The following is a 14,405-nucleotide window of genomic DNA, read 5'->3' on the forward strand; positions in this document are numbered from 1 at the left end:
GTGAAGCGATTACTTAATTTCTTAAATGGGTGGGTAAGTTATAGTGGAAATATAGAAGTTAGAAGTCAAATAGACAAAGGTTTTAGATTTTTCCCCACAAAAAGAGTCCGAGTTCAGTGCCATTGTTGTTGTTCAAAAAAGTTGTAGGTATATTATGTTGAAAATGCCCTATGATAATTCGTATTAATTGTTATTATTAAATTCTGTTGCTGATGTTTGATTGTCGGCAGATCTCAAATTACTTTAAATAGTGTTTTATATTTTATTTGCGCTGTACAGGACATTACATATTCATACATAAACAATTATTTTACGACCATAGCATGTCTTGGCCATCAGGATAGGATAACGGTTAATAAACGAAAATCGACACAATTTGTTAATTAAATTAAACAAAATATATTTCAAGTTATACTTCTAAGAGGAGTGAGGACGTTATACCTGAATATGTATTCTCACTTTTAACGCATAAAACATGACCAGTTTATTAAGAATCGGTTTTACTTTGTTACTTTCAATACTAGAGTGAATTTCATAGTATTATGAAATTTAAAGATAAGAGTACTATCTACAACAGCGGTTGTCAACCTTTTTAGTTGTGCGGACCACCAATTTTATAGAAAATATTTTAAGGCTCACTTATTTAATAAACAGGTAAAAAACAGTTAGTTCAAATTCTCGAACTCTCGGCTAGAACCATGGACCAGCTTCTGCGGCCCAATGCCAAGTTGCCCTCGGTCCATTGGTTAGGAACCGCTGATCTAGAGAATAGGAATCTTGATACTCGATAGATATTTTTATATTTTAATTTTGAAATATTTTAAAAATTATTATTATTGCAAATTTTATATTTGACAATAGGCATCAATTGACTATAATCTTAAAAATAATTGAGTAAAACAAAATCATTAAGTTTTCCATGTTATGTGCGAATTATGTAAGACGGAGACGACATATGCAAGTCCTCTTAAAATACAAACATACTATTAAAATAAAATAGCGTAATATATTTGAAGACGGTATAAATATATTATTCTATCTGAGACTAGTATAAATAGCCCAGTATAACATGGAAATAATGGACTTATGCAAGAGGCGATGTGGTAAAATCCACGACATACACACGTCCTATAAGTGAAATACTAGAATAGGTCTGACAGTCTGACTTATGTTTACCCGTATTTATTTGTAGCTAGTGGTGTGATCATAGATTTAGGATTTATTTAATTAAAAACGGAAGTCATTCGTATACATTATACAGAAATAAAGATGCTGATTAAATATAATTATAACAATTTTATAACAATTTATTTAATACGTATTTTTCATTATTTTATACAAATAAACAATAATTATCTCATACTAGCTTTTGTACTCATAATCTATGTTTACTTTAATAAAATATAACAACCTACATATTATATATAATGATCCACGTAGACTTACTACAGAGTTTAAAAAAATTGAATGACATATTATAGTTTTTTTTAAAACATTTGTAGTTTACGAAATAATGAGTGTCTTATGTAGTTACGTTAAAAGGACAACCCTATGTATGTGTACATCCAGGTGTACTTTGACAGACAGGTATGGCTTCGGTGAGAATGTTATCGATTTATTTTTCTAACAGTCGTAACAAATTATATTCTCAAAGCAAGAACACAATTCTTTCACGAATGTTAACGTTTCACAGATGTAGGTATCATAATAATTCATACTCACGAATTTAGTTTTTTTTATTGACGGGATCTTATATAACATTCTGTGGATGTAATTATTTACATCCGCAGTATAATGACGCTGATTACCACTCCTTACTACTCGTATATTGGTAGGTAGATTGAAAAAAAAATTGGTTAACGGACTATGAATAATAGTAGGAAATAAAAATTAAGCTATTCGAGAAAACATTGGCTATTATTTATTGGCAAAAGGATCAGCGGGAGAATGAAAAAAAAAAAATAATGGGAACTACAAACAATAAGCATAATAAATACGAATACATACGATGTCGTAGACAACAGTAGTCGTAAAAAATAGGTCATTGCGACTATTGGACGTGTTTGTTATCAGAAAAATGGATCTCGTGAGGATAAATCGTAAAAAGCTTTGGCACAACAACTAGTCAAAGTATAAATAATATTGTTTTTATTATTTAAAAAGACAAAAAAAAAAATAATAATAATAATGATAATGTACAGAGTAACAACAAAACAGCTTTAAAGTTTTGTAATACCTTTGAACAATATAGCAATGAAAAGCGACAATAAATACATTTATATATTTATAATATATATATTTTTTATGCATAACAAAATTAGACAAGTTACATATATATATATAATATACCGTCGTGTTATGACTGCTTCCGTGAGCGGATCATTATTTGTTAAATTATTAATTGTAATATTTGAGTTTCATTAGATAGGCACTCCGAGTTTGGTGTGATTTCTTTCCTTTGTATTATAATAATAATTAATAATAATAATAATAATAATTGTATATATCAATACATATACACTCAATATATGCATATGTATATATATATACTATACATACATATAATTTAATTTCTTTCATTTTTGTATATATAATATTATAATTTATAAGGCACGAGTTTACAGGTAGCAGGTTAGTACCATTTTAAACATCGGCTAAGCTTTTTCAGTGCAATTGCTGTGCCGAATATGTGGTCCCAAAATTGGCTGCTGATACCGAAACCTGAAACATACGGATAACGACGCCCGTCAATATTGTTATACATATACGCTTATAAAAGTTGTACATTTTATATTATTATGTAATTGTAATAATGTACAGAGTATCACGGTAATATGATACATTCATATGTAAAATTGTTAAATCTGTCTGATACATCTTGTACATATAAATGAATAAAGCGTGAAATATAGTCAAAATGTTTGAAGGTATTAATTAAAGGAAATTAATGGTACAGATACTATTCTACTACAATTTTATTTTATTTTTTTTATATCATATATACTTATCTCATTATTTTATCAAAATTAAGTATCCATTTTTGAATAATTGTAATTTATCTTAAATTATAATAATATTATGTATTATGTTTTTTATAAAAACAATGCTCAAAAATAATTTGTAAATCAATGAATTAACCTAACTATAGTTTCTCTAAAGACTAAATAAACAATATAAATAGAGCATTTTGAGTATTACTCCCACTTACAAGTTAGGGTCTTCTTAAATTTTTGTATAAATTATAAGATTAGAATGTGAAAATTTAGTGGGAGGGATAACACTATATACATAAAATATACATATTATGAATATTGAATATATTATTATATTGTGATTGTATACTAACCGCTTTCGTGGTGCGCGAAATGATGTTGGTTGTGGTATCTTTTCATTGTGTACAGGTACGAGCCTTCCCTGGGACATCCGTAGTGTAAGTAGAAATGTATTAAATCATAAGTTACATAGCCTGCGAACACGATTGTACAAGATTAATATCGATTTTTAGCACGATACACTATAATAATATATTGTTGAACTTGCCGCACTATAATTATATTACCTACACTCAAACAATCGATTTAAAGCTCGTATTTATTTATTAATTTTTAACACGAAAAGGGAATATTACTTATATAACTTAGACTGGTCATTTCATTACCTTCCGTCAAAGAGCACAATTATGGTATAAATAATAAATTATAACTATATCTAATACTTATACACACCACACTTGCATGATAGTATTCATTTATTTAAAACATTTTTAGTACAGGTCAATGTGTTTCAAGTACACCTTTCTTTATATTTCAGTCATCATATTAATATTTTTTTATATAACAAAAATATTTGACCATTTTATTTTTTAAACAACAAAGTTAAATAATAATTACGAAATTGTAATACTTTATACATTTTGTCTTGCCTGGTCTGATAAAAATTGTTAAATTAATTCACTTAAATTAAGTACTGTGGTAATTCGATTTTACATATACATTAATAAATTCATGATAATGTATGATGCCTTACACTTTTACATTGACAATATTAAATGTGAAATAAATGTTAATACGTTTGTAGGGCTAAAAGTAACCTCTTAGTTAAACAGCCATTAGTTTGTATGTAATTGAAAATTTTATAAGTAGTAGTAAGTTATTAAGCCCGTTTTTAAAGTAGGTAAAACACTCATTGTTTAAAAAACTATTATTGTTTTGAAATATTGAGTGTTTTTCGATGTATATATAATAATACATAATATATTATATATAATGTAGCATTCTTAAAGCAATATCGAAATACGTACAGCCCTGATGATATATTTTCTTATAAATTCTTATACCTATTTCATTTAATTATGGGGCAAAATAACCTAATGTGTTGATTCATTTGCACTACTACTTACATTAAATTGTAAAACTTGATGACATCCTAGGCTTTATAGCTTATAAATTATAATATACCAACGTGATGACATTTTATTATTTTACCACACTTACCCGAAATCATACCAGCCAATACCAGCGGCGCCATCCAATGAGGAAAAAGCATCAAGTATATAGCGTACGCAGCCGATATAAGTACTGCGGCTGGTCCCGGCGGAAACAATAACCGTCGGTCGTCAAATGGCACCTGTTTGCAGAACAAAACAAAATAAATAAATAAATAAATAAATCCGTAATAAATAAAATATAATTTAATATAATACATAGGTTTAACCTTAATTTTACTTTACAACAATTTAAATTTAAAAATATTGGACAAGTCAGCTGCAGTAAGTGAATTTTGACTCTCAACAATAAACCCGTAATCATTAAAGATATAATTTTAATTTTTGCATGGGATCCGTCTTAGATCCATCAAAGTGAATCATCGCATTTAATAATAGACTATAATGCAATATATATTTAGATAAATATTGCATGAAAATCATTGCAATCAAATGTAAGACAATGTTTTTTCAACATTTTAAAGTTTAAATTTAGCGGTTTATCGCAGAATACAGTAGCAGATAAAATGGACTTTACTTAATTTAAATTTTCGAGAAATCGAATTATTCATTAAGGGTTCTCGGCGGATTTTTCACGTACCATACTTAAACTTAATTAAGTCATTAACCTTTTTATACAAAGAATTATTTTTGTGAAACTTTTTTTTTTACTACGAAACAACTACAAGCCCATTTCAACTTACAAGTAAAATACGCATGTCATGATATTTTCGAACAAAATAATATGTGTATAACTGAAATACATGTGTAATTATTTTCCAGATAAATATTTCGTTCGAGAATAAGTGTTGAATCATATGAAAGATAAAAAAAAAATAAAATCATTTATAAAAATCGTAAATATTATTTGATTATATACCTTGTCATTAAAAATATGTGGAACAGTACCACTTCATTTATATATTAAAATATAAATATGTAAAAATATATTTAAATAATGTATGGTGATTCTGGTTGGTGGTATGTGAGATGCGATACGGTTTAATATGGTTGGATTATATATTTTTTTTTATTATTTAATGTGTGAAACAGTAGTGGATTTGATTTGTCTTTTAAGGAGGGGAGCGTTATCTTTTTGGTCCAAAAATTCTACTTTTAACTTTTTACCCACTTATGATGGTAACTTTTAATGTCTAGAATTTAGGGGGGCATGTCCCCATAGGCCTCCTCTTCAACGCTGCGCCTGGTGTGAAAGCAATTATAATCATCATATTTTAAAGACGATTCTGATCGGGAATAAGATTATAAATCCACGAAACTAAGTTTAAGTTTTTTTTTTTAACATACTATACTAGACAATTTAATATAATAGTTATACATTAAATTTGTGATTAGTTATATATGGTTTAGGATTATTTGTTTTGAATAGATTTAATATTCAAACATGAAAATAAATAAATAAATAATAATACCAAAATGTTTATTAAATATGACTCCGTCCTATTTCAATTTAAAATCTGATAATTATATAAAAAATGTAAAACTTTATAGCTTATTAGTTCACCGTAGTTCATACAGTTCGTCTAATACATAATTATTTCTACAATAATCAATATCATTAAGTAGTAGGTAAATTTCATACAACGTTAAAAAAATGTAAATAATTAATTAACTACGCATATATACGCATTATGCACACGAATTTGAACATTATTATTTGAATGAAATTATATCTAGATTACTATCTATATAACATTTTATTTAAATTAATTTGTTTTAAAAATGGGAAAGTACTTATTCGAATACAAATGTACACATATACCGTTGCACGACAATGGATATGCTTGTATATATCATTAATAGTTGGAATATAAAATAATATTAATAATGCTGCAGCAGCAAGTATGCGTGACTCATCCAATAAAACAAGGGTAGGTCACTTTGAAGTTTAATGCATACACACACACATACATATATATATTTACAAATATACATTTCCTACATAAAACTGCTATCATTAAGCCTAAAAGTTTAACGGTATATTTGACGTAAAAATGTACGTAATTTCCTTTGAGGTTTACTAATCGGGGACCATCCATTGGGGCGTTTCAAAGCGAATTTTCCGGCCGTTTAAATTGTTAAAAATTCTGAAGATAAGTGATTTACATATTATTAACTAATAACTATTTAGAAATTACTTAATATAATATAATACACGACTTACATACTTTACAGTCGATTGGATACAAATACAACGTAGGTATTTAGGGCCACGAGTGTATATTTTATGTACTTATTATTAATTCTATTATAAATATAAATATTTTTTAAATAATACACGTAGGTATCTATGTAATAACACCTTACAGATAAAAAAGCGTAGACGGACATCTCATAAGGAAATTGGAACAATACATTTGTGGATTAACAATTTTAGGATATGCACCGCATCGCCGTCTAGTTTAGTTTTATTATTATTGTTTTCTACATCGTTATTTGGAAACGCATCTGTTACATTTAATATATTATATATTTAAGTAATATTGGTTTTTTTTTTGTAAAAACTAGGATTTGAAAAAGACCCGAAGGTCAGTCTGACTGCTGTATAGTTGGTTTAGAATGTACTTCGTTATTGAGTAGGTCGCTGAAATGGATACGTTCAATTTTAATTTAATGATAGATAATTTCATACGAAAAACAATAATGAGCGACGGACAGATAGATCAGCATTTAATTCTAAAGATAGTTTATGTTATATTATATTTATTAGTATTTTCTTAGCTCAGTGGGTTGAACTATATATTTTTCCAAATTTATTGCACATAACTTATCAGTCATTTTTGTCGTAGAATGTTGAGAATAGGTTCGTGCATAGTATAAATAGCTTAAAATGAGTCTAAATATTTTGAGCGTATTTGTCAATAATAACGGACTTCTTTTTCCAATGTCATCAGAATAGCGCAATTCATATTTATACTTTGTACGATGATGTATATCAAATCAAAAACAAAGATTACCATATTCACGTGAAATATCATGCAAGGGATTGGGTCCATGTGAATATCTTGGGTCGTTTCATTGAACAATTTCTCAGTGGGTGTCACCATTGTAATTCTTAGTGATGGGATATATTTTTAAATGTAAAAGAATTAAAAATTTTTGAAAATATCTTCGGTATAGATACGGTGTGATACCTTTGGGAAACAGGTCACCTTATGCTTTTCGTCAAAAACCGATCACACTTTAAATGCTTTGAGAAACACGAAACACGGATAACGTCAAGTCCTAATGCGAAAGAGATAATAATCAATAACGTTTACACTCCGAAGTTCGGGGTTGGAACGATCGTAGAGGACTTTGGCGATCACTGTAGCAGGTATTATTTACGAGTCAATTGAAGGCATACTGTAATTTTTTGCAAACAGTCATTCCGTTAAATATCAGTATCTCGTTAGTAGATTTTACACACATAACCTCGTATTTTATATTAAGTGGTAATATTAGACGTTGATTTTTATCAGCAATTATCGATATAATATTATGTATTATAAATATGTTATAATTATATACGATTTTTACTACACGACAATGCAATTATAGTTTAAACTTTAAACATAACTTAATTATCACGTAAACAACAATGTATGTTTATGACTAAACGTGTCGCCACTGCTGCCATATTTTCTCCCACTTTGATTACAATTTTTTGTATGAACCAAGTGCTTCCTCCCATACAATTTTCAATTGTAAAATGACTACTACAACGTGAGGTCACTAGATAAAGTATCAATATAAATGAAGGCCGTTATCATGGCCGGCTTTCTATCTATTAATGCCACGTGCTTAATAACGATGTGCATTTTTGATATTGTCAAGCATTAGGTATAATAGCTGAAATTTTTTTATATTTTAATTTGGTTCGATGGAATTTGAAAATTTTTGCGATTTTTACGAACTTTGTTAGCATTTGAATTTCAAATGCTTATAAAAACTAGTATTTATGCATTTTTAATATTTTTAAATTTCTACAAGAATATAATATACGCAGAGATATCGTATTAAAATATCAAGCTTTTCGACCAAGAAAAGCTTTAGTTATTCTTATCTGAACAAAATCAATTACATAAAAAACCAATGCTGCGTAAATATTCTTATTTTTCGCTTTGTTTGTCATTACTTAAAATAAATACTACTGATAATTAAGTAAAAGTACTCATAGTATAAACTAGATCAAATTACCCAAAACATTCTTAGCTTCATTCAGAATTTAAAAATATACCTTAAGCAGTTATGAGGACGCATTTATTGTCTCCGTTTTGCAAACATATAAAATACAAATTTGGGTTCAATAGAACCGATTTTGTGTTGTTATTTTTAATATTAGAGTGAATTAACTTCTTATCAAAGTTAAAAGTAAGATGGAGTATTTTTTTTCAATATTTTAATTTTTAAGATGAATAATATTATGAGCATTTTCATTTTTAATTTGTAGTAATTTATATTTTGGTAATTTAAAACAACGGTGAATAATAATCTTTGATACACAATATAAGACTTGAAAATAGAATAGTTAATCAATACGATAGCGTATATTTAATTTTAATACTTAATATATATTTTTATTTTATATAATTAAAACATTATTTTGTACGCATATATGCATATAATACTACTTACGTGTAGTAGATGAGAATTAATATTTTTAAATTGTTGAAGAGATAAAATAAGTGGCCAAAATATAACAATTATCATTTTGACAATATTGGATCTATGTTTAGATAGTGATTTGTGTGTTAGTTATAGTATATAGTATATATAATGACTAAAAGTTTTTCAAATTAAGTAGTCAATAACCAATTAAAAAAAAAAATCACTTAATTAGTAGGCACAAATATTATAATTTAATTTACATTAGATGTTGAAATAAGGAATGTAAATATCTTTTTATTTTTATTATTAGAAACATCGCATATTTTTTAAGATTTGATGCTGGATTATTTTAAATTTATTCGATGGCAGTTGTTGCATTGCGATTGATTATTTAACTGTTGCAAATTAATATGTTTATTTATTTAGACTTTGATCACCGACATTCATATCACTAAGTTGTATCGAGTGAATTATAATTTTTAAGATAATTTAGTTAATATATCTGTGCTATTTAGATTGAAAAACTAAAAAGTCCGATTAAAATAAAATATTATTAATACATTTTAAATAATGGAGCTAAAATTCTAAGAACTGAGTGTGTCACATGTACTACCTTCTAGTAGGGTATATTATAGGTAATGTAGAATTTTATCAAATAAACACTCGGAAAAAGTATTTATTTTAGTTGCTATTATATTTTTGAATACTTTATATCAACAGAACAAATATAAATTATTCAATAAACTTATTTATAAACAACTGACAAATTATTAGGTATCATATAATAAATATTTATTGAGAAGAAAATATAAATATTTTAGTTAAATGAGAAATCTTTTTTTTTGACTTGTAGAATAAATTATATTCAATTAATAACGGTTGCTTGAAAAAGCTATATTAAAAAAATAAAAGATAAGACATCCAATCAATTTAAATTTGAGAAACAAAACGCGATTTAGTTTGTTATGCAATACAAAATCGTCGAAGTTAGATAAAATAACCATTGAAAGAGGAGCGTCTAAACACAGGAATGCACCTTATGCACTCTGCGCATGCGCGTAATTTATTCACCACTATCATTGTTAAGCTGTTATCAATACATACCACATATTATATTTGAAAAGTTAATTATTTTGAATTTGTTTCCGTTTACTACATGTTGTATAAATAATATAATAATAACAATTTAAGTGTTAAAATAATTTACAGTTTGTCATTTCATTTTAGTTGTTAAAAAACATGTCAAATGTATAAAGTATAATAATAATATTTAAAGTGCTAAAAAAAAATCAAAAAACATCTATTAATTTTACTTCTTAAAATAAGAATGTTCAGTTTCGTCACAACTTAAAATATATTTTTTTTTTTTTAGTAGTATAGTATTGAGCTGTTCAGTTTCAACTCTCGTTGGTTTTATTAATTCGTTAGGTTTTTCCTGTTTTTTTTTTTTTGTAGAGAAGAATGTGTCTTGAGTTTTAAGTTTTTTATTTGGTGGTTCATTTACTATCTTACTAAAATCTTCATGTGTCTCGTCATTATTTGATGTTGCATCAATGAATGCTTCTAAAGAGTTTAATTGTTTTAATGCTTGTTTAAGATGTTCACTGTTTTTTATATTGTTTATTTTATTGGCTAGACTAATGGCCTTTTCTTTAAATTGTTCTTGCATATTTTCTGTTTTTTTTTTTTCAAGTGTCTTAATATGAACTTGTATTTCATCATCTTTGTTTGAAGTTGCATCAAAATTTATATTTTCTGTATCTGCTGCTGACAAAATAGCAATATCTTCAGAATTTTCTGTTGACATTGTCTTCAGAGCAACATAATGTATGTGCTTACATATCATAGACTTGATTTGGTAATCAGGACAAGAACATTGAAATGTGTGAACACACAACTTACAAATAGAACATATCATTGGACAACATACATCATCATTATTTTTTTTTATTTTATAAAACTGACTTGGTGTAAATTCACTTTCAACACTCCAGTTATTCTCACTATCCAGATTGATTGTAAGTTCAAGTAATGTACTTTTATTGTGTCTTTTTTTTATTTCCTGAATCCTTGTACTTGTTTTTCCCTTAGTTAATTTTATAATTCTTTCAACTTTTTTATCACGGGTATATCTTCTAATAGTTGTTATACTTTTATCTAACCGCCCAACTTTGCAACCATTTAAATAATGATATTTTATTGTTTTGTGCATAGATTCTAGATGCATATTACAATTTATACCTAGACCTTTTCGATGGCAATATGCCCACAAACCAACTCTATTGCCATACATGCGATCAAAATATATGCCAAAGTCTCTAGTGTCTGGATCATTCATTAGCTCAAGGTTAAATTCTTTTAAAGCATTATTAAATTCATTTTCATCACACATTGATTGAAGAACTTTTAGAGTTTTATATATAATTCCTTGTTTTTCTTTGCGTGTAGGTCCAGTTATCTTGCAAATGTTTTGTCTCCAAGCTCTATCTACATGCCATGAACATAATAAACGGTGAGGTACTGAGCCCATTGTATTTTGGTTACTTTATGTCGATTGTAGTTAAGTATTTACTATTAAGATAATGTAATTTATATAGATATTAGATAATATTGAATTTTTAAAATTGTAATATCAGTCTTGTAAAGTATTTGAATACACATATTTAAATACTATTTAGGAGGTATTTATACTTGAAAAATCAAATACTTTTATACAAATACTTTTGATAAACGAATTATTCGTCAGTTGTCACATATTTTTTATTTTGAAAATTATTATACTATTTGTCTATTTTATTTATATTTTCCATTTATAAATATTGAAAACTCTTGTCTCCTATTGCTGGTTTATTGTTTATTTGTGAATGTGATTATTATAAAATATAAATATACTTACATACAACAAAATTTTTTGGGAATGATATTTTTTTATCCTCTTATTTATATTTCATTAACAACCTACTACCTAATATTAAAATGAATGTAACATGACAATTTTAAATTAGTTATTACAACATTAATTTGGAAAGCTAACTAGTAGAAAAGTAAAAAATAAAGTATTTATATTTGTTCTTAAATATATTTTTTTTAAGTATTTGATATGTATTTTAAATGCTTTCTGAATGGATGTACTTGTATCTCGGTATCTATAATTAAATACAATTTTAAAAGTATCTATTACAAGACTGTGTATTGTTAATACTCAATAAAACATTTAGTAAATAGCCTTTTGGTAATAAATTTTGATAAAGTCTAGTTTATGACATGTTCAAATAGGTAATTGGGTAAAATGTAGATATAAATAAACATTATTAAAAGCCATCTCAGCATATTAGATAGTTATTGCTGTCAATGACAGATATAAAGTGTAATGATTTTTTGTTTTAACATAAAATTTGCATTTAATTATTTTAAATACAATAAAGAATAATGGAATTTAATTGTGATACTTGCAAAAGTCAATTTTCTACTAAGTTTACACTTACAAGGCATTTGAAAAATAAACATAATATAATAAATGAAGTAAAACAAAAATATACTACTAAAAAAAAAAAAATATATTTTAAGTTGTGACGAAACTGAACATTCTTATTTTAAGAAGTAAAATTAATAGATGTTTTTTGATTTTTTTTTAGCACTTTAAATATTATTATTATACTTTATACATTTGACATGTTTTTTAACAACTAAAATGAAATGACAAACTGTAAATTATTTTAACACTTAAATTGTTATTATTATATTATTTATACAACATGTAGTAAACGGAAACAAATTCAAAATAATTAACTTTTCAAATATAATATGTGGTATGTATTGATAACAGCTTAACAATGATAGTGGTGAATAAATTACGCGCATGCGCAGAGTGCATAAGGTGCATTCCTGTGTTTAGACGCTCCTCATTGAAAGTACGTATAGTGGTTAGCACTAAAGGAAAAAATGTCTAAATTTTAGAGAATATACATTTAAAATCTTTTGTTAGTCAAAAAACCTATTGATAGACGAATAGCAAAAATCAGGGTAAAATACGACAACTAATGCAAAGCCGGGGTTGCTGTAGAAATACTTATATCATGAAACAAATCGTCCTTTAACGGTAAAAAATTCAGTAAATTCTATTATGTCTACAAGATTTAAATCATAGAAAATAATAAAATAGCTACTAATATTTACACTCTGGCTACTAAACAGTTTTATAAAATAATTAATACATTGAGTTGAATATCTTTGAAATAAATTAATGAAAGAAGAGGATAACTATATTAATGAAAATTAGTATAATTTTTGTCGAGTAATGTATAATAGAATCCATCAGTTAAGACTATGACACTAAAATAAAAATTCAATACATAAAAGTTTAAGATTAGTTTAGATATTATATTTATTTTTTAATGTAATAAATGAAGAATGTCAAGAATTTGTTACATGTTTACCGTTTGGTAAGGTAATATTTAAACGTTTATTGAACCGGATGTATGAACAGAGAGCATAGTTTGCATACAAAATATATTTCTGTATACTCGTATGTTTAGTGTTGTCTCATACAAAACACTATTAAGTTAACTGATAAAAAGACGATGGTTCGTAACATTGTATTATGAATTTATGATATATTTTATTTTATCATTTCTGTAGACATGAATAAACCGAAATGTTCTATGTGTATGAATGTTTGGAAAACATTTATAGTAAGTACATTAAAAATATATGAAATACTTGAGTGTTTGAAAGGTTTTATTTATGCCAAAGAAATTTTGTAAATCAAAAATACTTATGTATGGCAGGGTAGGTTACTTAGTATTTGACAAACACAATAATTTGTTGGCCAACAATATTGTGCAGAATATATTTCTTCGATAGTATATTAGAAAGGTGTGAAGTTCCTGAGATATTTTGACTGGATTTTTTTACACATTGCTTTTGAAAGCTCGAAAAAACCATAAATTTCAAGGCTCTAAAAGTCTGAAGTCTATATGTTTGGGTGGTAACCGTCGTCATTTTGAAGGATTCTCACTGACGTAGGACACAAGGACGCCGAGAAATCGATTGAATACGGACCGGACAAGGGTGAATCGGGAAAATATAGCTTTTTGCTTCTCATTCTGAATAGGTTACACGAGTCGTGTTAGGTCCAAAGGAATCTTTACCCTTATTTGCTGTTTTATTGTACTCAAAAACCCACTAAATTCCAGGTTCACTGTATCGATCCAAAAATAAAAAACCCACGTAAAATTGTCATTCATTGTTATACTGTTTTTATGCAGCATGTATTTGAATATCATAAGATTTTTGTTGGAGGTTAATTATA

General features: G+C 26.6%; 1 protein-coding gene across 2 annotated transcripts in view; it reads right to left on the minus strand.

Annotated features, from left to right (window-relative positions):
• Nucleotides 1-2,271: 2,271 nt before the first annotated feature.
• LOC113547820 (fatty acid 2-hydroxylase) overlaps nucleotides 2,272-14,405 on the minus strand; it is a 41,547-nt gene continuing 29,413 nt past the window's right edge. Inside the window, exons 4-7 of one of the 2 annotated variants that reach the window (XR_003404860.1) lie at nucleotides 4,494-4,626; nucleotides 3,347-3,466; nucleotides 2,560-2,721; nucleotides 2,272-2,456 (exon numbers count right to left, since the gene is read on the minus strand). Coding sequence is in view for 1 of the 2 variants with exons in the window: in XM_026948338.1 (XP_026804139.1) it covers nucleotides 2,633-2,721; nucleotides 3,347-3,466; nucleotides 4,494-4,626 (342 nt within the window). In the remaining variant the exon portion in view is untranslated. Of the gene's footprint in view, nucleotides 2,722-3,346; nucleotides 3,467-4,493; nucleotides 4,627-14,405 lie in introns of both variants that reach the window. The other variant, XM_026948338.1, reaches the window with a different exon arrangement.

This window comes from Rhopalosiphum maidis, chromosome 1 (assembly GCF_003676215.2).
Source record: "Rhopalosiphum maidis isolate BTI-1 chromosome 1, ASM367621v3, whole genome shotgun sequence".
Taxonomy (NCBI): Eukaryota; Metazoa; Arthropoda; class Insecta; order Hemiptera; family Aphididae; genus Rhopalosiphum; species Rhopalosiphum maidis.